General features: G+C 41.4%; 1 protein-coding gene across 5 annotated transcripts in view; it reads left to right on the top strand.

Moving 5' to 3' along the window:
• Positions 1-27,440, top strand: part of NKAIN3 (sodium/potassium transporting ATPase interacting 3) — a 523,429-nt gene that overhangs the window by 469,229 nt on the left and 26,760 nt on the right. For 4 of the 5 annotated variants that reach the window (XM_038389157.2, XM_043507806.1, XM_043507805.1 and 1 more), the window contains exon 5: positions 12,543-12,603. In XM_038389157.2, the coding sequence (XP_038245085.1) occupies positions 12,543-12,603 (61 nt within the window). Of the gene's footprint in view, positions 1-12,542; positions 12,652-27,440 lie in introns of all 5 variants that reach the window. The other variant, XM_043507808.1, reaches the window with a different exon arrangement.

Genomic DNA, 27,440 nt, shown 5'->3' with positions numbered 1-27,440 from the left:
GTTCTTTTTTAACTCTGTTATAGTCTTGGCCTTCACAATATCCTTTGGCAAGGAGTTCCACAAGTTAACTGTGTGTTCTGGGAAAAAACACTTCCTTTTTTTTGTTTTAAATCTGTTGCTTATTAATTTCATTTGGTGACCCCTAGTTCCTGTGTTATGAGAAGGAGTAAATAACACTTCCTTATTTACTTTCCCCACACCAGTCATGATGTTATAGAGCTCTGTCATATCCCCCCTTAGTCATCTCTTTTCCAAGCTAAAAAGTCCCAGTCTTATTAATCTCTCCTCATATGGCAGCTGTTCCATATACCCCTAATCATTTTTGTTGCCCTTTTCTGAACCCTTTCCAATTCCAATATATCTTTTTTGAGATGTGGCAGCCACATCTGCATGCAAGATGTGGGCGTACCATGGATTTATATAGAGGCAATATAATATTTTCTGTCTTATTATCTATTCCTTTCTTAATGATTCCCAACATTCTGTTGGCCTTTTTGACTGCCACTGCACATTGAGTGGATGTTTTCAGAGAACTATCCACAATGACTCCAAGATCTCTTTCTTGAGTGCTAACAGCTAATTTAGACCCCATCATTTTATATGTATAGAGGGGATTATGTTTTCCAGTGTGCATTACTTTGCATTTATCAACATTGAATTTCATCTGCCATTTTGTTGCCCAGTGACTCCGTTCTGAGAGATCCTTTTGTAGTTCTTCGCAGTCTGCTTGGGACTTAACTATCTTGAGTAGTTCTGTCTCATCTGCAAATTTTGCCACCTCACTCTTTACCCCTTTTTCCAGATCATTTATGAATATATTGAATAAGACTGGGCCCAGTACAGACCCCTGGGGACACCACTATTTACCTCTGTCCATTCTGAAAACTGACCATTTATTCCTACACTTTGTTTCCTATCTTTCAACCAGTTACCAATCCATGAAAGGACATTCCATCTTATCCCATGACAGCTTACTTCGCTTAAGAGCTTTTGGTGAGGGATCTTGTCAAAGGCTTTCTGAAAATCTAATTACACTATATCCACTGGATCCCCCTTGTCCGCATGTTTGTTGACCCCCTTGAAGAGTAGTAATCTAGTAGATTAGTGCGGCATGATTTCACTTTACAAAAAACATGTTAACTTTTCCCCAACAAATTATGTTCATCTCTGTGTCTGACAATTTTATTCTTTACTATAGTTTCTTACCAGCCTGTAATTGTCGAGATCACCTCTGGAGCCCTTTTTAAAAATTGGCATCACATTAGCAGTCCTGCAGTCATTTGGTACAGAAGCTAATTTAAATGATAGGTTACATACCACAGTTAGTAGTTCTGAAATTTTACATTTGAGTTCCTTCAAAGCTCTTGGGTGAACACCATCTGGTCCTCGTGACTTATTACTGTTTAGTTTAACAATTTGTTCCTAAACCTCCTCTAATGACACCTCAGTCTGGGACAGTTCCTCAGATTTGTCACCTAAAAGGTTTGGAAATCTCCCTCATATCCTCAGCCATGAAGAATGATGCAAAAAATTAATTTAATTTTTCCATAATGGCCCTCTTGTGTTTGAGAACTCCTTTAGCATCTCAATCATCCATTGGCCCCACTGGTTGTTTAGCAGGCTACCTGCTTCTAATGTACTTTTAAAAAATGTTGCTTTTACTTTTTGAGTCTTTGGCTACTTGTTCTTCAAATTCTTTTTTGGCCTTCCACATTATGTTTTTATACTTCATTTGCTGGAGTTTATGCTCCTTTCTATTTTCCTCACTAGGATTTAACTTCCACTTTTTAAAGGATGCCTTTTTGTGTCTCATTGCTTCTTTTATGTTGTTGCTTAGCCATGGTGGCACTTTTTTGGTTCTCTTACTATGTTTTTTAATTTGGGGTATACATTTAAGTTGAGCCTCTATTATGATGTCTTTAAAAAGTTTCCATGCAGCTTGCAGGGATTTCACTTTTGGCACTGTACCTTTTAATTTCTGTTTCACTAACGTCCTCATTTTTATGTAGTCCCCCTTTCTGAAATTAAATGCTACATTTTGGGGCTGGTGTGGTGTTTTCCCTGCCACAGGGATTTTAAACTTAATTTTATTATGGTCACTATTACCAAGCGGTCCAGCTATATTCACCCTTTGGACCAGGTCTTGTGCTTCATTGAGGACTAAATCAAGAATTGCCTCTCCTCTTATGTGTTCCAGAACTAGCTGCTCCAAGAAGCAGTCATTTAAAGTGTCAAGAAACTTTATCTCTACATCCCATCCTAAGGTGACATGTACCCAGTCAGTATGGAGATATTTGAAATCCCCCATTATTATTGATTTTTTAATTTTAATAGCCTCTCTAATCTCCCTGAGCATTTCATCCTGGTCAGGTGGTTGGTAATATATCCCCTGCTATATTCTTATTATTAGAGCATGGAATTACTATCCATAGATAGAAAAGGAGTACTTGTGGCACCTTAGAGACTAACAAATTTGTTAGTCTCTAAGGTGCCACAAGTACTCCTATTCTTTTTGCGAATACAGACTAACACGGCTGCTACTCTGAAACCTATCCATAGATATTGTATAGTACAGTTTGATTCATTTAAGATTTTTACTTCATTTGATTCTACATTTTCTTTCACATGTAGAGCCACTCCCCCACCAGAACAACCTGTTTTGTCGTTGCGATATATTTTGTACCCTGGTATTACTGTGTCCCATTGATTAAATTCCACCAATGTGATGCCTATTATATCAATATCCTCATTTAATATGAGGGACTCTAGTTCACCCACCTTATCATTTAGACTTATAGCATTTATATATAAGCACTTTAAAAACTTGTCACTTTTTAGCTGTCTGCCATTACATGATGTAATTGAATGGGACTCTTTTTCATTTGACTGTTTCTCATCAGATACTACCCATATTTTATCATCTTCCATCCTCTCCTCCTTACTAGGGCATAGAGAATCTCCATTAAAAGATCCTCCCCTAAGAAATGTCTCTGTCCTAACCGCATGCTCCTCCACACCTGTCAGCTTTCTCCCAGCCCTTAGTTTAAAAACTGCTCTACAACCTTTTTCATTTTAAGTTCCAGCATTACATTAGGCATGTAACAGCCCTATGCCCTCACTGGCCGGGCCCAGATGCAGAAGTTTTTGGTATGGGTGATGCCACCATTCCAAATCATATCGCACACTACACAGTTTGTATGCATTTTTCCTAGCTACTAACATCTATGTTTCTTGAATCTTATTGGTTTGAACATTGTATGATTATGTAAGAACCAATCATTTTGCAGAACATATAAGGATCAATCGCTTATGTCCTCACCTTATGTATGTTTCAAGCTTAATAGTTCAGGGTATTCCCACTTACCTCAACTAGCCTGAAAACGCCATCTTCAGCACATAGCCTGTCATGACCTTGTTTACAGTTTAGCTTTGCACTCAAATCAAGCTATCTTCAATTTACTCATGCCCAGCAAGACCTATACCTACAATGACTTGGTGATTATGGAAGAAGAATTCAACTAACCATCTTCCTCTTGCATTTTGTTAGCCCAAACCATTATTTCCCATTAGTTCTTTCTGAGAGCTTGCAGCTCCAACTTCTGCATTCAAATTTCCAAATTACAAGGGTGATATCTTTATTTGGTGTTTCAGTGAGAGTTTCTTCAAGTCATTCATAGAAGTCATTAATCATTTCATTGTAAACTGCTGTTTTAGGGGCATATACCTGTATGATTGACATATCAACTGGCTTCTTCTGAAGGCCAATTTTAATGATTCTGTCACTGATTGGATTATATCCAGACACACATTCTGATGTCTCCTTGGATAAGATAAATGTAATCCCACTGTTTCTCCTGGGGGAAGTATAGTGCCTGATGATAGCACCAAGAACAAGAATGACCTGAGCCTTCATAAATGAATCATCAGAGTAGGAACATAAAATATGAGGAGCATGTATGAAGGGAAGCTTGCCATTGTGACCAAAGAATTGGAGAGGTGTAAGATAGAACTTTGTGGAATCTCAAAGCTTTGTTGGAAGGATAGGGATCATTTCATGACAATGGATGGATACATAACATATTATTCTCTCTGATAACTTGGTCCCAAAAATGTTTAGGTCAAAGTTTATACCCTGAAATGCACCTGAAAAATATTGACAGCAGAGTAACATGTTTCCTATGAGAAGTTCTTCTAAGCAAGTAACAAACGACCTTCTGCAGCAACTGAAATTTCCAAGTGGCATAATGTTACTGTTCTGATGCTTATAGCCAATGAACACTAGTCAGTCAGGGCCTGTGGTCTTCAAGAGTCACCCCCACATACATAGCACTGCAGTAATCCAATCAGCAGATGACAATGGCATGGATAACGAGTAGAAGAGTTTTCATTAGTGTTAGGATATAGATATTCAGGCCTGTCTGTAAAGGTCTATACTCTAAGAATTTAGGTGGATTCTTATCACTTAGCTAGTTCTAGAGGTATAAAAGAAAGAATCAAAATCACTGTCTACCAGAGGAAGGGCCTTCTCTCACTGTGACAGTCTGAGGCCCTGTTCTTAGGCTAAGATCTCTGGCTAAGCAGCAAAGACAGCCATAAGCTGGGAAGTGAACGGTCACCTCCTCACATTCCAAACTAGTCACACTGAAATAAGGTACTATTGGGCTGTTAGCCCTGGTCTACACTAGGCATTGAGGTCGAATTTAGCAGCTTTAAATCGATGTAACCTGCACCCGTCCACATGACGAAGCCCTTTTTTTTTACTTAAAGAGCTCTTAAAATCGATTTCCTTACTCCACCCACGACAAGGGGATTAGCGCTGAAATCAGTTTTGCTGGGTCGAATTTGGGGTACCGTGGACGCAATTAGATGGTATTGGCATCCGGGAGCTAACCCAGAGTGCTCCATTGTGACCGCTCTGGACAGCACTCTCAACTTAGATGCACTGACCAGGTAGACAGGAAAAGGCCGGCGAACTTTTGAATTTCAATTTCCTGTTTGGCCAGTGTGGCAAGCTGCAGGTGACCATTCAGAGCTCATCAGCAGAGGTGACCATGCAGAGTTCATCAGCAGAGGTGACCATGATGGAGTCCCAAAATCGCAAAAGAGCACCAGCATGTACCGAACGGGAGGTACGGGATCTGATCACTGTATGGGGAGAGGAATCCGTGCTATCAGAACTACGTTCCAGTTTTCGAAATGCCAAAACATTTGTGAAAATCTCCCAGGGCATGAAGGACAGAGGCCATAACAGGGACCCGAAGCAGTGCTGCGTGAAACTTAAGGAGCTGAGGCAAGCCTACCAGAAAACCAGAGAGGCGAACGGCCGCTCCGGGTCAGATCCCCAAACATGCCGCTTCTATGATGAGCTGCATGCCCTTTTAGGGGGTTGTTTGACTCCTTCAATGGAGATGGAGGCAACACAGAAGCAGATTTTGGGAACAAGGAAGACGATGATGATGGGGTTGTAGATAGCTCACAGCAAACAAGTGGAGAAACTGGTTTTCCCGACAGCCAGGAACTGTTTCTCACCCTGGACCTGGAGCCAGTACCCCCTGAACCCACCCAAGGCTGCCTCCCGGACCCGCCAGGTGGAGAAGGGACCTCTTCTCTTAAAAGGTACCTTTTAAAATACTATACAAGGTTTACAAGCCAGCAAGTTTAGTGATTAATTTGCCCTGGCATTCGTGGCTTTCGTGGATATACTCCCAAAGCCTTTGCAAAAGGTTTCTGGGGAGGGCAGCCTTATTCCATCCACTATGGTAGGACACTTTACCATTCCAGGCCAGTAGCACATACTCGGGAATCGTAGAACAAAGCATTGCAGTGTATGTTTGCTGGCGTTCAAACAACATCCGTTCTTTATCTCTCTGTGTTATCCTCAGGAGAGTGATATCATTCATGGTCACCTGGTTGAAATAGGGTGCTTTTCTTAAGGGGCATTTAGAGGTGCCTGTTCCTGCTGGGCTGTTTGCCTATGGCTGAACAGAAATGTTCCCCGCTGTTAGCCGTGCGGTGGGGGGAGGCAAAATGCGACCTTGTAACGAAAGCACATGTGCTATGTATGTAATGTTAACAGCAAGGTTTACTGTGAAAGAGTGTACCCATTGTTCTATAAAATATGTCTTTTCAAATACCACTGTCCCTTTTTTTTTCTCCACCAGCTGCATGTGTTTCAAGGATCACAGGATCTTCTCCTTCCCAGAGGCTAGCAAAGATTAGAAGGCGAAAAAAATGCACTCGCTATGAAATGTTCTCTGAGCTCATGCTGTCCTCCCACACTGACAGAGCACAGACGAATACATGGAGGCAGACAATGTCAGAGTGCAGGAAAGCACAAAATGACCAGGAGGAGAGGTGGCGGGCTGAAGAGAGTAAGTGGCGGGCTGAAGAGAGGGCTGAAGCTGAAAGGTAGCGGCAGCGTGATGAGAGGAATCAGGATTCAATGCTGAGGCTGCTGGAGGATCAAACTAATATGCTCCAGCATATGGTTGAGCTGCAGGAAAGGCAGCAGGAGCACAGACCGCCGCTACAGCCCCTGTGTAACCAACCACCCTCCTCCCCAAGTTCCATAGCCTCCTCACCCAGACGCCCAAGAATGCGGTGGGGGGGCCTTCGGCCACCCAGCCACTCAACCCCAGAGGATTGCCCAAGTGGCTGGCATTCAATAAGTTTTAAACTTTTAAAGTGCTGTGTGGCCTTGTCCTTCCCTCCTCCACCACTCCTCCTGGGCTACCTTGGTAATTATCCCCCTATTTGTGTGATGAATTAATAAAGAATGCATGAATGTGAAGCAACAATGACTTTATTGCCTCTGCAAGCGGTGATTGAAGGGAGGTGGGGAGGGTGGTTAGCTTACAGGGAAGTAGAGCGAACCAAGGGGTGGGGGGTTTCATCAAGGAGAAACAAACAGAACTTTCACACCGTAGCCTGGCCAGTCATGAAACTGGTTTTCAAAGCTTCTCTGATGCTCACCGCACCCTCCTGTGCTCTTCTAACTGCCCTGGTGTCTGGCTGTGCGTAACCAGAGCCAGGCGATTTGCCTCAACCTCCCACCCCACCATAAACGTCTCCCCCTTACTCTCACCGATATTGTGGAGAGCACAGCAAGCGGTAATAACAGTGGGAATATTGGTTTCGCTGAGGTCTAACCGAGTCAGTAAACTGCGCCAGTGCTCTTTTAAACATCCAAATACACATTCTACCACCATTCTGCACTTGCTCAGCCTGTAGTTGAACAGCTCCTGACTACTCTCCAGGCTGCCTATGTATGGCTTCATGAGCCATGGCATTAAGGGGTAGGCTGGGTCCCCAAGGATAACTATAGGCATTTCAACATCCCCAACAGTTATTTTCTGGTCTGGGAAGAAAGTCCCTTCCTGCAGCTTTTGAAACAGACCAAATTTCCTGAAGATGCGAGCGTCATGTACCTTTCCCGGCCATCCCACATTGATGTTGGTGAAACGTCCCTGGTGATCCACCAGTGCTTGCAGCACTATTGAAAAGTACCCCTTGCGGTTTATGTACTCGCTGGTTTGGTGCTCCGGTGCCAAGATAGGGATATGGGTTCCGTCTATGGCCCCACCACAGTTAGGGAATCCCATTGCAGCAAAGCCATCCACTATGACCTGCACATTTCCCAGGGTCACTACTCTTGATATCAGCAGATCTTTGATTGCGTTGGCTACTTGCATCACAGCAGCCCCCACAGTAGATTTGCCCACTCCAAATTCATTCCCAACTGACCAGTAGCTGTCTGGTGTTGCAAGCTTCCACAGGGCTATTGCCATTCGCTTCTCAACTGTGAGGGCTGCTCTCATCTTGGTATTCTTGCGTGTCAGGGCAGGGGAAAGCAAGTCACAAAGTTCCATAAAAGTGCCCTTACACATGCGAAAGTTTCGCAGCCACTGGGAATCGTTCCAGACCTGCAACACTATGCGGTCCCACCAGTCTGTGCTTGTTTCCCGAGCCCGGAATCAGTGTTCCACCGCATGAGCCTGCCTCATTAGCACCATGATGCCCACACTGGCAGGGCCCATGCTTTGAGAGAAGTCTGTGTCCATGTCCTCATCACTCTCGTCACCGCGCTGATGTCGCCTACTCGCCCGGTTTCGCTTTGCCAGGTTCTGGTGCTGCATATACTGCTGGATAATGTGTGGTGTTTAATGTGCTCCTAATTGCCAAAGTGATCTGAGTGGGCTCCATGCTTGCCGTGGTATGGCGTCTGCACAGAAAAAAGGCGTAGAACGATTGTCTGCTGTTGCCCTGACGGAGGGAGGGGCGACTGACAACATGGCTTACAGGGTTGGCTTACAGGGAATTAAAATCAACAAAGGGGGTGGCTTTGCGAGAAACTGAATGGCCACCTCAAGGATAGAACTCAAAACCTCAAGGATAGAACTCAAAACTGGGTTTAGCAGGCCATCGATTTCACAGAGGGAGGGAGGGAGGAGAAAATGAATACAAAACAAATCTGGTCTATTTCTTGTTTTGAGCCACTTCATCTATCTTTATACATCTTGTTGGCAGCAGACTGTGCAGTACGACCGCTAGCCATCGTCACCTCCTGGGTGCTCGGCAGAAGACGGTGCAGTATGACAACTGGCCATCATCTTCTGCTGGCTGCAAATTAAAAGACAGTGCACTGCTGGTAGGACTCAATCGCCATGAGACAAAACAAGGGAATTGACCTGGCTGAGTCACTCCCATGTTTGCCCAGGCACCCAGTTAAAAGAGTACCCAGGACTACGTCGATGACGGCTACCGGTCATACTGCACTGTCTGCTGCCAAAAGGCAATAAACTGCTGCTGTGTAGCAATGCAGTACCACGTCCGCCAGCACCCAGGAGACATATGGTGACAGTTAGCTGAGCGGGCTCCATGCTTGCCGTAGTATGGCATCTGCACAGGTAACTCAAGAAAAAAGGCACAAAACGATTGTTTGCCCTTGCTTTTACAGAGGGAGGGAGGGAACGGGGGCCTGATGATATGTACCCAGAACCACTCGCAACAATGTTTTAGCCCCATCAGGCACTGGGATTTCTACCCAGAATTCAAATGGGCAGTGGAGACTGCGGAAACTGTGGGATAGCTACCCACAGTGCAAAGCTCTGGAAGTCGACGGTTGCCTCAGTACTGTGGACACAGTCCGCCGACTACATGCACTTAGAGCATTTGTGTGGGGACACACAGACTTGACTGTATAAAAACGCTTTCTACAAAACCGACTTCTATAAATTCGACCTAATTTCGTAGTGTAGACATACCCTTAGGAATACAATCCTGTGCTGATAATGCCTATTGCCTCCAGAGAAAGGGAAGTGCCTAGAAGATGTAAAAGGAAACTTAGTTTGATATATCCTGTCTGGCAAGAACTCACATATCAATAGACACAGCTGGGAAACCCTTATGTCTTTATAGATGTAGTTGTGAAATCCTCACTTCTGCATTGTTTTGTCATTATAGTTCCCACTTTGCTATTGTTTATTTGCATGGTCTCTGTCTGGTTCTGTGATTGTTTCTGTCTGCTGTATAATTAATTTTGCTGGGTGTAAACTAATTAAGATGGTGGGATATAACTGGTTAACTAATCATGTTACAATATGTTAGTATTGATTAGTTAAATTTCAGTAAAATGATTGGTTAAGGTATAGCTAAGTAAAACTCAAGTTTTACTATATCGTCTGCAGTCAATCAGGAAGTGGGTGGGTGGGGGGAAAGGGAATGGGGGGTGGGGAATTGGAATCATGTTTTGCTAAGGGGGGGAATGGGAACAGGGACACAGGTAGGGCTCTGTGGTGTCAGAGCTGGGAAGGGGGACACTAAGGAAGGAAACCGGAATCATGCTTGCTGGAAGTTTACCCCAATAAACATCGAATTGTTTGCACCTTTGGATTTTGGGTATTGTTGCTCTCTCTTCATGCGAGAAGGAACAGGGAAGTAAGTGGGTGGAGGAATAAGCCCCCTAACAATTAGAACTGATTGTATAATACCAAAAAATGCTCTGTTATTTGTAGTGTCATATTATTCACTGTTCTTGACAACTGGACATCACAGCTTATTTATGTAAATGTCTTCAAATCATATAAGTTTCACAATTTTTCCCACAAATGATTATTCCTCTGGACATGTGTACAGGAAATGCATGCTGTTGAGCATCCTTTAGTAATTATTCTCTTATTCAAACAATTTTTGGGTGCAGAAATAAAACCAAATGACTTAGGTGAACACATCACACAACACAAATAATGAATAGCCAACAGTCAAAGGGAAGTTCATGAGCACACGATATGCTGAAATTTGTACAGCACAACCAGAGGTTTCCAGACATGGAGGAAATTGTAGTGTAGGCTCCACTGCACACCCATTATCATCACCTGCACCTTCTGAATTCATCATCTCTAGTTAATTTCCTGAGAATTTTAAATGTGTAGTTGTTTCTTTTTTTTTGTAGAATAACTTATAAATAACAAAACAAAATAGCTGTACTCTCCAGCAGCACAGTGCCCTTCCACACCCATTATCATCATCTGCACCTTCTGAATTCCCATTGCTAATTAATTTCCAGAAGAACTTTAAATGTGTAGGTGTTTCTTTTTCTTGTAGAATAACTTATTATAAAAGACAAAACAAAATTGCTAGACTCTCCAGCAGTACACTGCCCTTACACACCATACAGAAACCTTGGTTCATTACTGACTCAGTGGAATGCAGTGTTTGAGATGTGGAGTTTGACTTAGACATGGTCTGATATGGAGTTTAAGAAATATGGGAGCAGTGATTGTGGGCATGGTGAGTGGAAAATCTTGGAATCAATGGGTATGCTGCAAGGACAGACTGCACTTCCCTGAGACCACTTCTAGTCATGCAGGGCTAGCAATATCATCAATATACTGCTTTTAAGGTGCTTATGGCAATCTAAAGTTTTTCTGAGACTGTTATAGAACACTGCTTCCCCTGTGTGCAAGGGAAAAAAACAAACAAACAATTAAATAAAGGGTTTTGGGGAGGCTTTTAAGGCTAAAGTAATTATCCAGTAGCACAAAATACATAACTTTGATGACCCTCATCTATGACAGTAGCAAAGTGACTTAGTACACTAAGTGCTTAATGCTTTTGTGCATTAACCCTCTGTTTTCTGAAGTTGAAAGACAATGACCAGGTTTGGATCTGAGCTCAAAATGTGTATCACTGTATGTTTTCTTGGAGGGGTGTGAGGTGGGGGGGAATAGAGAGAGGAGAGAGAACCTCAGGGCATTTCTGTGTCTTTTACATGGTGCAAACTGAGGAGACAGTTTATTAGCAGTGCTGTGGCTGTGTACAAAACTTGACTTCTTATATTGCTGCTTTTGCTAAGCAGGTGTCAGTATAATACACTCTGTACCCCTTATACAGCAGTTTGAAAGTGCCAGTAATGGTTTTGTATCATGAACTCTTATATAATTGGGAGCCAGCCACGCTTACTGTCGCTTGAACATAACATCATACCCGAGAGCTTTCCTTTAGATAATAGCATATTTTAGGCATAAAAACCTATCTTTAATATGGCAAAAAAATTAATATAGCAAATTAGGTCACAAATATTACCCTGATTTTACCAGTCATGTAGTGTACAATGTGTGTTCTACCATTGGGCCAACTGAATCTCTAGATATGAGAGATGATGGCAGAAAAACAAGCTGTTTTTCTGGATTAAATGTTGTTTGAAGATTGTACTGAAATTGCTTTAATGCTTTAAAAAACATCCACAAGTAGTGCCTACAGTATTAATACTATAAATGAGATGCTAAGGGTCAGATTTAATGACCCATGTGAAGGCTTACAACAGGCTTCAGTAACAGCTCAAGGAGTTTCCTACAGGGTTGGTGAAGAGATAAAAGTAGAGCCCATGCCTCTCTTATATGTATCATGAGCCCTGCAATCATAGGACTGGAAGGGACCTCGAGAGGTCATCTAGTCCAATCCCCTGCGTGAGCCCTCTGGAGGCTTCAAGGAGGAGAAGGATGGTGATGTAGAAATTTCAAGTGCCTAGTTAAATTTGTGTCAAGTGGTTTCACAAATTCAATAGGACACTTTATGCAACACTAACTGAAGCTGTAGTAACTTAATTATGTATTTACTTAACATACAGTAAGTACAGTGTCCTTTTCAAATATGAATCAAATGGGCAATGGCCCCTTCAATTCCAGTCTGCCTTGGTAGTTAGTGTTCATGTGAATGGAATCATGTGTGCAAAAGAGACAGAGAACACTCCTAAAATTGCAGTTACTAGTTAAAAATAATGGTTCAGATTCTTCCAATCAGTAGTACTTGTGCAACCATATAGATAATCAGTGGGGTTGCTTTAGTTAAATGAAGTTAGAATAAGGCTCTGCATAAGCAAAGGTATGTACAATGTGTCTTTGTATGATCATGTGCTGAAATCTGCTTCTAAATTAAGAAAATGAAAGAAAAACGTTTTGAAATACAATCTTGGCAGCTGTATTTATTGAGTATTATAACGCATTTTCTAACTAACAAATTATTTTCCTCTTATTTTCATGCAGTTGATTGGTTTTGTGTATGCCTGTTACGTGATCAGTGTTTTCATGGAAGAAGAGGACAGCTGTAAGTACTGATACACATCTACTCATCTCTGTAGCTACAGTGTCCGGGGTGAGACTTAGTCTTGCAATAGCCAGCTATAAAGACAAAGAACCAAATATGCAAAATGTAGCCTTCATTTGCACGTGGACAATTTTGTTTCTGCAAACACTCGCCTGATGATAGAATCATTGTGTGCAAAACCTTCTTAGATGGATTTTGTGAACTACCACAGCCACATTAAAGCCATATTGCTCAAAAATATCTGAGCAAGAGTGTGTACACCCAAGGTTTGGTGTATGTAAATACAACTTGGATTGAGGCCTCTTTGAAAATTTGTCCTGAAGACATTTAACCTTGGGAGTACACACTGTTACAACAGTGAAGTTAATGGTAGGCTACTCGACAAGTCACATTGGCAATGTACAATATGGCAATCATTACACTGCAGTGGACACACACACAGAGTGCTGTTACAGCCAATTAGACACTTGAAATGCAGCTCTCACATTTTAAGTTTGCCTTTAACAAGAAAAATAAAACTAAGTAGTTTGCAAAGTTAGGAAGGAGGGAAGACCCTATAAAATAAGTATTGATCAAAAGCCAGTAAAGGAACTCTTCAAAAACCTGAATATGATCAAAACAGTCAGTCCAGCTGATGTGTGTGGCTCTCAGAGTTCCCAGGACTGTGAGTCAGCTTCTTACCCCCTGCCTCTAGTGGAAGCTGGATGTCAGCTCCCTAGCACCACCAGCATTTCAGCCACTCAAGCACTCTCCTCTGGGCTTATGCCAGCCCTTCCATTGCAGGTTAACAATCGGTGCACCCCAATCCCTGAGTCCCTTTGAATTGTTCCCCTGTGATATTTAACCCCTGATGCTGGATACTCACAGAAATTCCAGATCCTCTACACCCAAAGGTGTGCAGGGTACCCCAGTTTCCCCTTAAACCAACGCTCCTGTAAACCACACAGGACTTGTGAGCACTTAGGATAAAGCAAATGTAGGTTTATTTAAGAAAGACTAAAGATTTAACTAGAAACAAGAGAGCGGTGGAAACAATGGTTATGATACAAAATAAAATATAAAATGTGAACCTAGGTTTACAATTATCAATAGTTGCCTTTCTTATCTAACATAGTAGATTTTGTCCCAATGTTTAGTCTAAGATGTAGTTGTCTGGTTTCTCAAAAACAAAACTAAATAATCCAAACGTTCACCCCCCTCTGCCGGGAGTTTTCCTCAGTGAATGGATTGAAAGTGTCTTTCATAACACTCTTTAATACTGAAAACAGTCTTTTGTTTCTAGTTGCAGGCAGGGTGAATCCCTGCTTTGTTCCAGAGTTCCTTTTTATCATTAAGTGGCTTTAATTGTCTGTCATTGATTTATGGTTTTGCATTCACTTTTCTGGGATGTGGCAAGGGTGGACAATAGAATCTTGCATTTACCTCACCAGCTGACTAGGGAGAGGTGACAACTTGCTCTTGCTTGGATGGGTTATCGTCAAAACACATTACCGCCTGGTGACTAATTTCAACTTCAAGTCCATAAAGCATACTTTCAATATAAATATATTATTCCTTAAATGTTACCCAGACATACATCTCACAATCATTCTGAGTATTGACAAGTTACAAGCTTTCTGTAGCTATCTTACATGTTGCTCTTTATGGATAAATATCCTGTGGACATGTTTGTGTATTGAGTTTTTCAAGTCTGAGGTGAGAACTGTTTGCAAAGAACAGGGGACCCTTTGCCAAAGAGTCTCTGAGTCATAGCATTTCTAAGGATATTATAGGAATTAGCTAACAAACTTTCTGTACACCACATAACAGTCTTCATTATTTTATAAGCCCTAGAGAAACACAATGATACTGGAAGCGTGAATAAAAGCAAATGTGATACCAGCCTTTAAAAAAAGGAAGGAAGAGTGGTCTCGGCACTTGTTTTCTCATACACAAATACTTACATAGTCTAACTTCACCCTTTAGGAAAATAATGTAGTGAATGTCAAGAGAAAAATCACTAGACAGCTAGAGGGTAAATAATAAGCAACAAACATGTTAGAAAGACTAAATCTTGACAAACTTGGTTGCTTTCTTCAAAGAACTACAAGAAATTCATTTGGATTTTAGGAAAGCATGTGATAATGTCTCACAAAATCATATTGAAAATTGTAATTCAAATTGACTGATGGAAACTGCCATATTTTGCTTGAAACCTGTGTGAAGGACCATAAAGGAATTGTTATTACATAGTATAAACAGTACTATATTTCACTGAAGGGAACTCTCTAGTGGGGTACAACATGCATGAGTATAAGGCCAAGTCTACTTAACATCTTCTTTTAGGTCTGGAATGCAGAGGAAATAGCAATACTAAGTTGGGAAGAGATGCAAATTTCAGAGAGACAGATATAATATAGAGAGGCCCGAGAAAAATTAGAAATATGGACAGAGACTAACATAGTGAGTTAGAAATATGAAAGTTGGGGTCAGTAACCTGAAACACATGTTTTGAATGTTAAGGAGAACCCTAGATAGCACTAATTCTTAAAGACATTTAGAGATAGTAATGGCCAGCAAATTAGTAATGAGTGTGCAGTGCAGTGTGACAGAAAAAAAGCCATTGTGTTTTGAGGTTCATAAACAGAGTTCTTGCTTAATGGATCATTGTGGATGGGAGTGGGGAGATAATAATTGTCCTTATATATATGGCTCTGGTAGGACTACACCTGGAACATTACAGATCTGGGTATTTTATTACCAGAAACATAGCAACAAATTTCATAGACTAGAAACATCAAATGATTAGGGCTGGTGGATGCACTGATTAGAAAGCAAGTGCCATCAGCTGTTTTATGAATAAGATGCTTCACACACTTGCACCTTTGAAGACTGCTCTTTACTTTTTAAGTAAGTCGTTTTCTGTTCTCAATGTTGCTCAATCCTAAATAATAGTGTGCTTCATAAGACAAATGTTTTAGTGACGTACATAAAGAAATACACAGTTCTCTCTTGCCAGAAAATAGACCATACTGTTGGAAAATGTAATCACCTGCTAAAAATGCTATACCATTTGTATTCAGCACCTGACAACAGGTTTATAGTCAAGTGCATTAGCCTTGAGCCTACTTCACAAAACTCATTGACATCAGCAAAATAAGGATTTAATTCTGGGCTGCTCTTGCAGGCTGCTGAGTATTCCATGGTGTGTTACGTCAATTCCCTTTGACATAATGGAGAATTGAGGGTGTGTCAGTTTCAGGGTAACTGTGCCTGTATTCCCTCTTTGTGGTCCCTCAAGGGCACATGCTTAAAAGTTTCCAGCTCCCAGCTATCACCTCTCTTGGGTGGAGACCCACATCTCTCTCTCCCTCCTGACCAGGGTTTTTTAAGGCTGCACAGTTCCTAGCCTACACTGTGATAGCAAGCCAGACTGCCTAAAAAGGCCAGCATCTGTACTTTGCTTTCTCTCTGAAGGCTATGAACAGTGTAGTTACCAATAATTGCATGTCACCACACTGCTCTTTCTAAGCAAGGATATTTATTCTTAAGATGAAAGCATTACAGAGAAAACATCAAAACACTAAAAGAACCTGATGTATGCTAAAAAGCTTTCCAGAGATCGCCCCAACTCTAACCTCAGCATCTGGTAGGTGTCAGTCCTTCAAAACCCACAACTGGATTTTTCCCATGGCTATAGGTTCACAACTGTCTCAGATTCAGAACCAGAACACAAGTTGGGCAGTTCAGCCATTTTTTATACAGCTTGGACCTCTGATCACCAGCTTCCGGAACAGGTAATCAGTAGACAATCACCCTCTTCTCAGGGTGTAAGTTCAAAAGGCTGGATTGTTTCATAATCAGAGGTAGGAAATTTGCATTAACCTCTCCCTAGGTATCCCCCAGGAAATCCTCTTACCTCTTACTATGCCCAGAAATTCTAGTCTTCTCTGGCACATTTTCAGTATAGTCCTTTGAACTCCCAGGTCTCCCATCTGTCATATTTCCCACCACCACCACCACACCCACACACCCAAAAGAGGTTATGTACAGTCCCAACCCACAATGATACATAAATCACTCATTTAATATAATAGACCCCAAAAATATTTAATTTAATGCGGTCTCCCAAGGATATGGCAAGACACTGCCATATCTATCATAGAGGCCACTCAATACTTCCCAGGCTCAGATCCTAACACATTTAATTAGGGGGCAAAATACAGCAAGTGATACAGAACACAAAATACAGCAAGTGATACAGAATAGCCTGGTGCATGTTTTTTAGAACTTTAGAGAGGTCACGTACCTGAAGTCAGTTTTTACTTGTCTTCACTATATACCAATGACAAACAATGTTTTGTTGCTGGATGCAAATTGCAATTTTACATATCCAGTGAAGGTTTATTTTCATTTAGCTCTCCATCCTTCATTGGGATTGGTATGTTTTGGCCTTTTCTCTTGTTCAGTTATACATTTTCCAAATTCTCTTGGGCGTAGGCTAAAATTTTACTAGATTTTAGATTTTCTCAGTCACCGTAACTGCATAACAGGTTTTCTTTCTCTGATGTACTTTTCAATACTAAGGACTAAATTCTCACTGAGAATTTGGTTCTATTTATTTGAAAAGGGGTCAAGACACTTTCACGCGTACAAAGATCTTTGTTATGGTATTGCATGCTAACAAAAAAACAAAGCAAAAAAAACCCAAGCAAACACTGAGAGGCACTATATGTAAGTCTAAGATAGATGCATCTTAAGAAGGGAATTCAATATACAAAATATTTTAGTCACCCAAAAGTTTGGACAATGTGTCAGTGTGGCTGAATTTATGATTATTATTTTATTTTTTTGCCAAGCCTGTGGAAAAAGTCTTTCAGACACTTAAGAATAACAGAAACAAAATTAAAACATTTACTTTTACTTATTAATATGCATTTTAATGCTTCTCGTTCAAATGATTGGTAAGATGAGCCGGTCCTGTTGTAGATGAGAATGAGATCTTTTCCACTGTTTTATAATATATTTTTAAGATGATAATCTCAAGAAACAAGATTTAAAAATCATTTTTCAGTTCAAACCATCAAGGATCTTGGAATTATGAGGGTGATATTTTTCTATTAGTATTTAAAAATCTCAGAATCTAGCAGAAGGCTAAACATTGCTGATGGGTATCAAAAAAGCTTGACGTCCAGTTGAGATAAGCTCCCCAACATTTGGATACATATCCACACTTTTTCAAAAACCATTCAGATCTGCAAAATTGAGCTACAAATCTCGGAGAACAGGCACTGTTGCATCATAGACTTGAATTTGACACAACAGCCTTTTCATTGCACTTTGTTGCTTTTGCTCTTGGCTGGAACCAAGCTACTATTCTGAATTGAAAAAGAATTTTAAACAAAGTGAATTAAATATGCTTTGTGGCTTTTTAATTTAGAGTAAAGGTTTGGATTGGTTCCTATTTTTGTGGAATCAGTTCCCCCATCACTAGTAGTTCTACTGTTTAGGACATTGATACTCTCATTTACTTCCTGTCAGAATTTGTTTTCTGTAGAAGTAGCCCAGAGACGGAGTCTTCATTGATACTTAGAATATAAGGTCTTCTTTCAGCAGCTCTCATTGGTTTGTGGAAACAGTTTGACTTTAAGAAGTGTCACTGTTTTGCCAAAGATGTCTTTCAAATTTCAAAATCTTCCCATAATCTTCCCTGATTAAACTCTAGCAGGAATATAGAGAATTTTAGAATTTCTTCTTCACCTTTGACTTATCCTGTCAATCGGAGTCTATGGCACTTGTTCTTCATCTGCAAGTGTTCTTATCAAGTGCATCTTCCAAGCTGATACCAGCCTTCTTCATATCCTCCAGTGTATCAAACCACCATTTTGGGCGTCTTCCTTATGGTCTTTGTCTCGTAACGTCTAGCTCTTGTACTCTCTACCCCACATATCATTTTACATGACCCAGCCATTTCAGTCAATACTCCCTAGGCTTTTCCATGATGGGGGGCTACCTGCATCATGACTTACCATTTCATTATGTAGCCTATCAGCTCTCATCTTGCCCAGTATCCACCTGAACATTCTCATTTTGACAGCATGAAAGAGTTCTTCTCTCTTCCTCATTGACCAGCATTACAACCCACACATCATAGCTAGTCTAATCATAGAATGATAGAATCACAGAACTGGAAGGGACCTCAAGAGGTCATCTAGTCCAGTCCTCTGCACTCAAGGCAGGACTAAGTATTATCTAGACCATCCCTGACAGGTGTTTGTTCAACCTGCTCTTAAAAATCCCCAATGATGGAGATTCCACAACCTCCCTAGGCAATTTATTCCAGTGCTTAACCACTCTGACAGTTAGAAGGTTTTTCCTAATGTCCAACCTAAACTGCCCTTGCTGCAATTTAAGCCCATTGCTTGTTGTCCTATCCTCCGAGGTTAAGAAGAACAATTTTTCTCCCTCCTCCTTGTAACAATCTTTTATGTACTTGAAAATTGTTATCATGTTCCCTCTCAGTCTTCTCTTCTCCAGACTAAACAAACCCAGTTTTTTCAATCTTCTCTCATAAGTCATGTTTTCTAGACCTTTAATCATTTTTGTTGCTCTTCTCTGGACTTTCTCCAAATTGTCCACATCTTTCCTGAAATGTGGCGCTAAGGTGACCAGATGTCCCAATTTTATAGGGACAATCCCAATGTTTGGGTCTTTTTCTTATACAGGCTCCTATTACCACCCACCCAATGTCCCAATTTTTCACTCTTGCTGTCTGGTCACCCTATGTGGCACCCAGAACTGGACACACTACTCCAGCCAAGCCTAACCAGCGTGGATTACTTCTTGTGTCTTGCTTAAAACACTCCTGCTAATACATCCCAGAATGATGTTTGCTTTTTTTGCAACAGCGTTACACTGTTGACTCATATTTAGCTTGTGATCCACTATGACTCTCAGATCTCTTTCCGCAGTACTCCTTCCTAGGCAGTCATTTCCCAGTTTGTATGTGTGCAACTAATTGTTCCTTCCTAAATGGAGTACTTTGCATTTGTCCTTATTGAATTTCATCCTATTTACTTCAGACCATTTCTCCAGTTTGTCCAGTCATTTTGAATTTTAATCCTATCCTCCAAAGCAGTTGCAACCCCTCCCAGCTTGGTATCATCCGCAAACTTTATAAGTTTCAGAGTAGCAGCCGTGTTAGTCTGTATTCGCAAAAAGAAAAGGAGTACTTGTGGCACCTTAGAGACTAACAAATTTATTAGAGCATAAGCTTTCGTGAGCTACAGCTCACTTCATCCGATGAATGCATCCAATGAAGTGAACTGTAGCTCACGAAAGCTTATGCTCTAATAAATTTGTTAGTCTCTAAGGTGCCACAAGTACTCCTTTTCTTTTTGCGAAACTTTATAAGTGTACTCTCTATGCCATTATCTAAATCACTGATGAAGATATTGAACAAAACCGGATACAGAACCGATCCCTGCAGGACCCATGCCCTTCCAGCATGACTGTGAATCACTGATAACTACTCTCTAGGAACGATTTTCCAACCAGTTATGCAACCACCTTATAGTTGCTCCATCTAAGTTGTATTTCCCTAGTTTGTTTATGAGAAGGTCATGTAAGACAGTATCAAAAGCCTTACTAAAGTTAAGATATACCACATCTACCACTTCCCACCCCATTCCCCCCCATCCACAAGGCCTGTTAACCTGTCAAAGAAAGCTATCAGGTTGGTTTGACATGATTTGTCCTTGACAAATCCATGCTGACTGTTATTTATCACCTTATTATCTTCTAGGTGTTTGCAAATTGATTGTTTAATTATTTGCTTCATTATCTTTCCGGGTACAGAAGTTAAACTGACTGGTCTGTAATTCCCTGGGTTGTCCTTATTTCCCTTTTTATAGATAGGCATGATATTTGCCCTTTTCCAGTCTTCTGGAATGTCTCCCATCTTCCATGACTTTTCAAAGATAATTGCTAATGGCTCAGATATCTCCTCAGTCAGCTACTTGAGTATTCTAGGATGCATTTCATCAGGCCCTGGTGATTTGAAGACATCTACTTGTCATAGTCTTATACTCTTTGTTCTTTAATTAACTTGGCATGTTCTTTTAGCACAGAGAATTTCCATCAACTCTCTCCGTTTGCCTCAAGAGTTCTTCTTACGACTCCGAACATGCTCATCAACATTCCTGTCATGGCTCCACTCTAACCTGAAGTATTTGAATTGTTGCACAGACTTTAACTCAATCTCATCTAGCTTTACTAGCTTCTCCTTGTCCCTCTCAATGAAGCAGAGCATGTGTTTCCTCTTTTGTCAACTGATTCATCCACTATTTTCTTCTAATGCAGCCCTCCATCATTCTAGGTCCCTGTGAGGCGGTGCATCAGCACAACAGCATCCACCCTCCCCCCGTCCAAGCGTGCTGTAGCCCTTGAACTCACATAGCCTAGCAGAGCAGTCAGTCTGTTCCCAGTGCCCAGGAGGCTGAAAACGCCCTGTTTACTCCCAAGTCCATCAGGAGATCAGGAGGGAAAACAAGGGCCACCCTCTCCAGTGGGTTCCAGTTCAGGGCCCTCGAGCTAGATAAGCAGCTCCCCTAGATCTCTGCAGGCTCTCCAGCCTGTGGATCAGTTCACCCCCTTCTGGGCTGTTTTCTGTGGGTGGCTCTTTAGTAATTTTCTGGCAGGAGCTTCTTTCTCCAGCCTGCTCACTTTTTGGTAGCCACCCTGCCCTTCTGCTTGCCAGCCCCTTTATCCTTTCAGCTGCTATGAGGCTGCTGAGCTAGTGTGGGGTATGGACACCCCATAACAGTTCCTTTCCAGGTTGTATTTATCATCATGGCACAACATAATGTGAAATTAGCGAAAAGCATGCTGCATGGAGCCTCTCCCCTGATCACCTGTGGCAAGGTGTCCATTTACAATCATAAATAGGAATGGGCTTAAGGCTGATTTTTGATGCAGGAGTACACTCACAGTGAATGATTCACTGTAGCCACAGCTGCTTCTCACTAATGTTGTGCTACCCTCATACATATCCATGATAATGTGAATATATGTCTATGGCAAACTGAGTGACTGCAGGCATCACCATATCAATTCACTAAGAACTCTGTCATAAGCCTGCTCTAGGTCCACAAACACTAAATACAATTGCTTTCATTTCTCTCTATACTTCTCCTGCAATATTCAGGCTGCAAACATGGCATCCCTTGATGACCTTCCTGGCATAAATCCAGATTGGTTGTTACTTACTTGCTGCTCCATTTCCTCACAGCATCTTTTTTCAATAATTCTTTCCAGCCATTTCATTGGGTGACTCATTAACCCTCCCTGATGTTCATGGATCTCAACCCTTTCCACTTTGCCTCTTGTATTCAGGCAAAGTGCACTCTCCTTCTATTCAGTCGCTCAGCTACTTCTCTTGATTTCCCAGTCATGTTCCTGCATTCAGGGAAGCCAGACATAGTTCTTGGACTCATTTCTTTAACCTTTGTACACTTTCCACAAACATCAGGTGAACCAGTTGCACTTTGCTTTCAAGGAATACCCTAGCACTGTATTGATATACTCCCTGAGGATAAAGACCCACAGAATATGTGTGATTGGCACAACATTTATAAGCTGGCTGGCCATGCCTGACATTCTTGAGATCAGAGTTCCTTCTCCTAAGTGGATGGCCTGCCCTGGCTAACAAGACCCATCTGCCTGGAGAATATTTTTGAAATTTTATATGGCATAAAAAGGACCAAGATAAGTACAGCTACTTGGTGTAGTCCACCCTAGCTGTTCCAAATATCATACAATAGTATCAAGCCAGCCAGCTCAGAGCAATAGCGAATTGGACATGCTCTAATCTATCCAAACACTGGGTCTTTGTCGAATAAGAAAACTGATGCAGTGTAAAATATTGCTAGGTTACCATGGATTAATAAAAAATCATGTCCTCTAGAAGTGTGCACATAGCCTCTGGCAAAGGCTGTTCTATGGGTTTGTGTGAAAGGGAACACTCATCACCAGTGCTGCCTAGTAGACAGGCAGGTCTGTGGCAGGTTGTCTCCCTCCCTGGCATTCCCCCTTTTCCATTACAGTTTTGTCTTGTGAGTCTATCCTTTCTTTTGTGACTCAGCCCTCCAGCCAGGTCACACATTCCTATCCACCTCTTCTGCAGTACACAAAAGAAAGTCCAATACCAGGGAAGTCTTTTGGTGCCTGCAAAGGTGTCAGGGCTTTCTCCTTAATTCAGGGACTTGCGGTCTGGACTCTTGAGTATTCAGGGTCTTCCCCAGCTGGATTCCCTGCCAAAAGAATGGCTTCTATTGTTGTCCTGTCTTTTGGAGTTGTAAGGGGAGCTAAGGGCCCATCCTCTGCACTAGGCTCCAATCCACAGCCCAAGAGTGGGCAGCTAAGTTTTGCACATTGGGATGCTAAGCAGCAGCGTCCCTGGATCTCTTCTTACCTAAAGTCCCATTTTCCCCCATAGAGTAAATTAAAGAATGAAAAACAAAGTTCCTGGCCTTCATAAACAGTCACCAGTCTCTCTTTTGCAGGCTTTGTTAAGTCTGTGTTGTCAGGTCTCAGGCAACAAGAAAGAACTCCCTCTGAGCAGCTCCGCCTCCAGCTTGTGCAGACTTTGCTGGTGTGGCAGGGCAGGGGTGCTTGGGCCCAGAGCTGTTCCTTAACTCCTTTGCCCCTTGTTCTCTAGTGTAGGATAGAACTAGAGATAAGAATCTCTTTTCCTTCACCAATTACATCCATTTCAAATAAACCAGATTTTCACACAAATCACAAATGAGAGAGTTTTAAAGATTGGGTGAGCCATGGAATACATATGGTCGGCCAGCTCTTTGCCAAAGAAGTTTTTCTAACTTATTTAGAAATCAAAACCAACCCACCCTCCCATGGTATCAGTATCTTCAAGATAGGCATTTTGTTTCTCAACTTTCTAGAAAATTTGTATTATATACAGAAATCTAATTTTTATAGAATCGATGGCTTCTGGTCAATGAGGAAACAAACAACAACAACAAACTATAACTAAGTTATATCAGCTTTAGCAGACAACTTTTCTAACAAAGAAATGCCCATATTTGATGTGGTGGGAAAAGGATTTGGATAGACCAATTACCCCAGAAGAATGGGTTTTAAGATGAAGAAGAGTCCCTGCAATCTCAATCTGTTGCATGACAAAAGAAAATGTCTTTAAGAAACTCTGTTAATGGTTCCTTACACCATTTTGATTAAAATATAAATATATTGATATAGATTGAATGGGATAAATGTTGGAAAAATTGCAGTGAAATAGGTGATTTTAAACATTTTAATACATGTGTGCAGCATCTCTCCTCTCTTTGGAAGCTTTGGTTAATGTATAATATTTCAGCATTTGGGCAGAAAATAAACTCTGAATTATTTGAGATTCAGACTCTCCCTAATTAAATATTCTCAGAATTATTCTGGGCACAAAGTTAAGCCTAGTTCTTGGACTGAAACCTGTCAGGCAGGCTTAAACATTAATAACTGATTTCTACTTGGTTGCTAAGCATTGCTTAAATGGATTTTGAGGCTAGCACTTCAGCTGATGGACACTTTCTGAAGGGTAATAAATGCTTGAGGAAACATTTATTTCCAGCTATTGCTCTTCTTACTTGTGTTTCAGACTGTAGTTAACTTTTACGCAGAAGGAAGATGATTGCAGGTCAAAGAGAATGAAAAGGAAGACATGTAAAAGGCGTATTGCTGTAGTGGGGTTAATCCTTCCATCATTCATCCTAATGAAAAAGTCTATTTATATCACTTCCTTTCATTTTTTTCTTCCTTTGTAGATCTATCAATCTACATGAGCCTTTTGGAGAGACTAAAAGATGTGAAATCTGTAATCATAAAAACCTGTCACTATCCTGTTTGTAAATCATTTTCGCTTAAAAAATGGACTGAGAAGCTTGTTACCAGCTTGTCAGAGTTGCTGAATATTTTTTAAAAAAGGGAGTCTGGAGGCAAAGCAAAATAATTATTTTTAAAACATGATTAACCTTTATAAACATTTTGTAGACTTTCTTAGTAGAACAACTGATAACATTTTATTACCACTAAATGCTAGGTTGTAAATATAACATCAGTATATGTCTAAAAGGGGTAGCTCTGAACTGTGTGTGCATCTCATGGCAGTGGGAATTCAGTTGCATGTAAACAAAATGAGTCAGGAAAAGGATGTGAAGTAGGAGGAACGGAGTTGCCACAAAACCTTCAGTTGTGATTCAGTATTTGTTACACAGGCAACACCGAGAACCAAATGGTTAACCAAAGGAAGTTGAAATCTCTCCTGTGTCTGAGCAGAACTACAGGAAGCTTTCATTGTCCAAGAGGTGAAGGCATTATCCAGACAGCAACACCACAAAACCAAAGTTAATAACTGAGTAGTCGAATGTTTTATGCCTGTCCCCTCTATATCAAGGCTGTTGTCAGAGCTAACATATTTTGAGAGCTGAATATGCTTATTTTTTCTCCCTGGAGGCTCTTTTTTAATGAAAACGTTTCATTATACTGTAATCTCTAATAAAGAAATAGCCAGGTGGCATTGCTAGACAAGTCTATTAATTAACACATAATATATTAGTACCCACACTAAAAAAACTATAACGTTGTGCTCTATGAAATATAACATTTCATTTATGCCCACCTTTGAACATCTGTACTGATCAGTCAAATGAGCAAGAGGTTTATTTCCTGACATTGTTTAATATTTACAGTTATACAGTGGGTGATAAACTCCCTATGAATCCACTCTCTTTTGTGGGAGGCAATAAAGAAGTAGCAATGAATTCCCAAGGACTTGGCAACATTTAGCAGTAGACATAATTCTACTATATACATAATTCTAACATTGTACTATCGTACAGGGGCTACCCCGTGAATTTTTCACTTGGAACACAAAATTGAACCCCCTTATGTCCAGCCCCCACCCCGCCCAGGGCTCCCTGCCACCCTTCCCCTGGTTGGTTTCCCCATGTGGGCACACACTGCAGCTCCCAGTCTTGAGGCTGTGGCTGAGCAAGTCCTGCAAGCAGAGCAGAAGGGACATGTGCATCTGGAAGAGGGACAAAGCTGGGTAGGTCCCCAGGATGGAGACCTGGTATAGGAGCCAGCCCTATGGCAGGGGAGAGGAGGAGCAGCATAGGTCACCCCACTGCCCACTCAGGTTTGGCCCCACAGTCTCTCCATCATGACGAGGGTTGGGTGGCAAGACCAATATTTAGTGAGTAGGGTTGCACCCTTGTGCCAGGGGGTCACAGCACTGCTCAGGAAGGGCTGCAGAGCCAAACCTGAGTGGCATTGCAACTTGCATGTACCAGGTTGCACTGCCACTCACTCAATTTTGACCCACCCTGATGGAGGGCTACGGGTCCAAACCTTAGTGAGCAGTGAGGTGGCCAGTGCTGCTTCTGCTTATTGCTGCCATGGTGCCATCACCTGCACAAGGGCTATCCCAGGGGTCCAGCCTGGCCTTGTCCTGCTCCTAGCAGCCTGAGCATTGAGCACTCCTGCCAAAAGTGTGAACCATGTGTAACGTATTTACGGCTGCGGGCATTGTTGAATGGAAATTCACCACTCAGCTGATGGGACAATCTTTATCAAATCAAATCTTTATCACCCAGAAGTAGTGATCAATTACAAGTGGAAAGCACTTTGGAATCCCTATCCTTTGTTATACTCACTATATATAACTTTCTGTTATCTTCCCTTATACATATGTATTAACCTCTAATTTGCCTATTAACTCGCCTCCTCTGTCAATACAGGTTTTGTGCTTGCTCAAATCAGTCTTTTCTGGTTGCGTGGTTACTTTTCTCTTCAGCATGCCTTGCAAACTTGATTACTTTGCCATTTCTTACACCTGTGCAATTCAACTTATGCTAAGTAAACCTAAGCAGGCTTCATCAGGCCTGAGCATGTTTTCACTCCTAACACTCCCCACTATGAAGCTATAGAATCCTTTCTAAGGCATCATCCAGGCCTGTATTTCATATACATCTCTGCTTCTCCTCAATTGCTTAATCAAGATCCAAACCTGCCAAATCAAAACAATTTACACAAATATTAATATGCCTTGCACAATTACAAAGCCCGTTGATATCATGCATCCACAGATGTTCCCCGATATAGTACGCTAACTCCCACCACAGAGCATTTCCCCAGTGTGTCTATATTGCTCTGAATACTTCAACTGTCCTGTTTTCAAGTCAACAAATGTTCTGTGCGCCTACTCGTTAAGGCTTTCACATTTAAATACAATGACGGTATGATTCAGTTTAACTGTACCACAGTGTTTAGGGATGCACTAATCAGAGGGACATCAGCTGATACATTGTTGATCTGATGTTGGGGAACTGGATAAATTATCTTGTCCTCTATTCAGGTGATCTGCCTGGGACTAAGTAGAACATTGCCAATCATAACAACATGTTTGAGTCCCATATAGAAAGTGTCCGGCCTACAAAGTTACACAATATTTGCCTCTCCAGCCTTTGCAACCTTGGCTTGACCTTATCCCCATTGCCTCAGCTGAACTGTGCCATTTTGGATTTCATCATCCAAGGTGAACCCATATGCCAGCAATGCACTTTGCTGTACATCACAATGACATAACCAGGTACCTCTTGCAACAACATAAGTTATGTGTGGCTTTCTAGAACTCCCCCCACATCCATCCCTACACACACACATACTCCTGTTCTTACCAGCATCTGAAGATGGGTGACAAATTCTTTTAAGATGCAACTCGCCATGGTTGGTTCCAATGTCCCTATGAAATGGGCACTCTATATACTTAATGCCTGACTTAACCT

Source organism: Dermochelys coriacea, chromosome 2 (genome assembly GCF_009764565.3).
Source record: "Dermochelys coriacea isolate rDerCor1 chromosome 2, rDerCor1.pri.v4, whole genome shotgun sequence".
Classification (NCBI taxonomy): domain Eukaryota; kingdom Metazoa; phylum Chordata; order Testudines; family Dermochelyidae; genus Dermochelys; species Dermochelys coriacea.
Note: the sequence above shows the minus strand (reverse complement) of the source record. Positions and strands in the feature narration are given on the sequence as shown.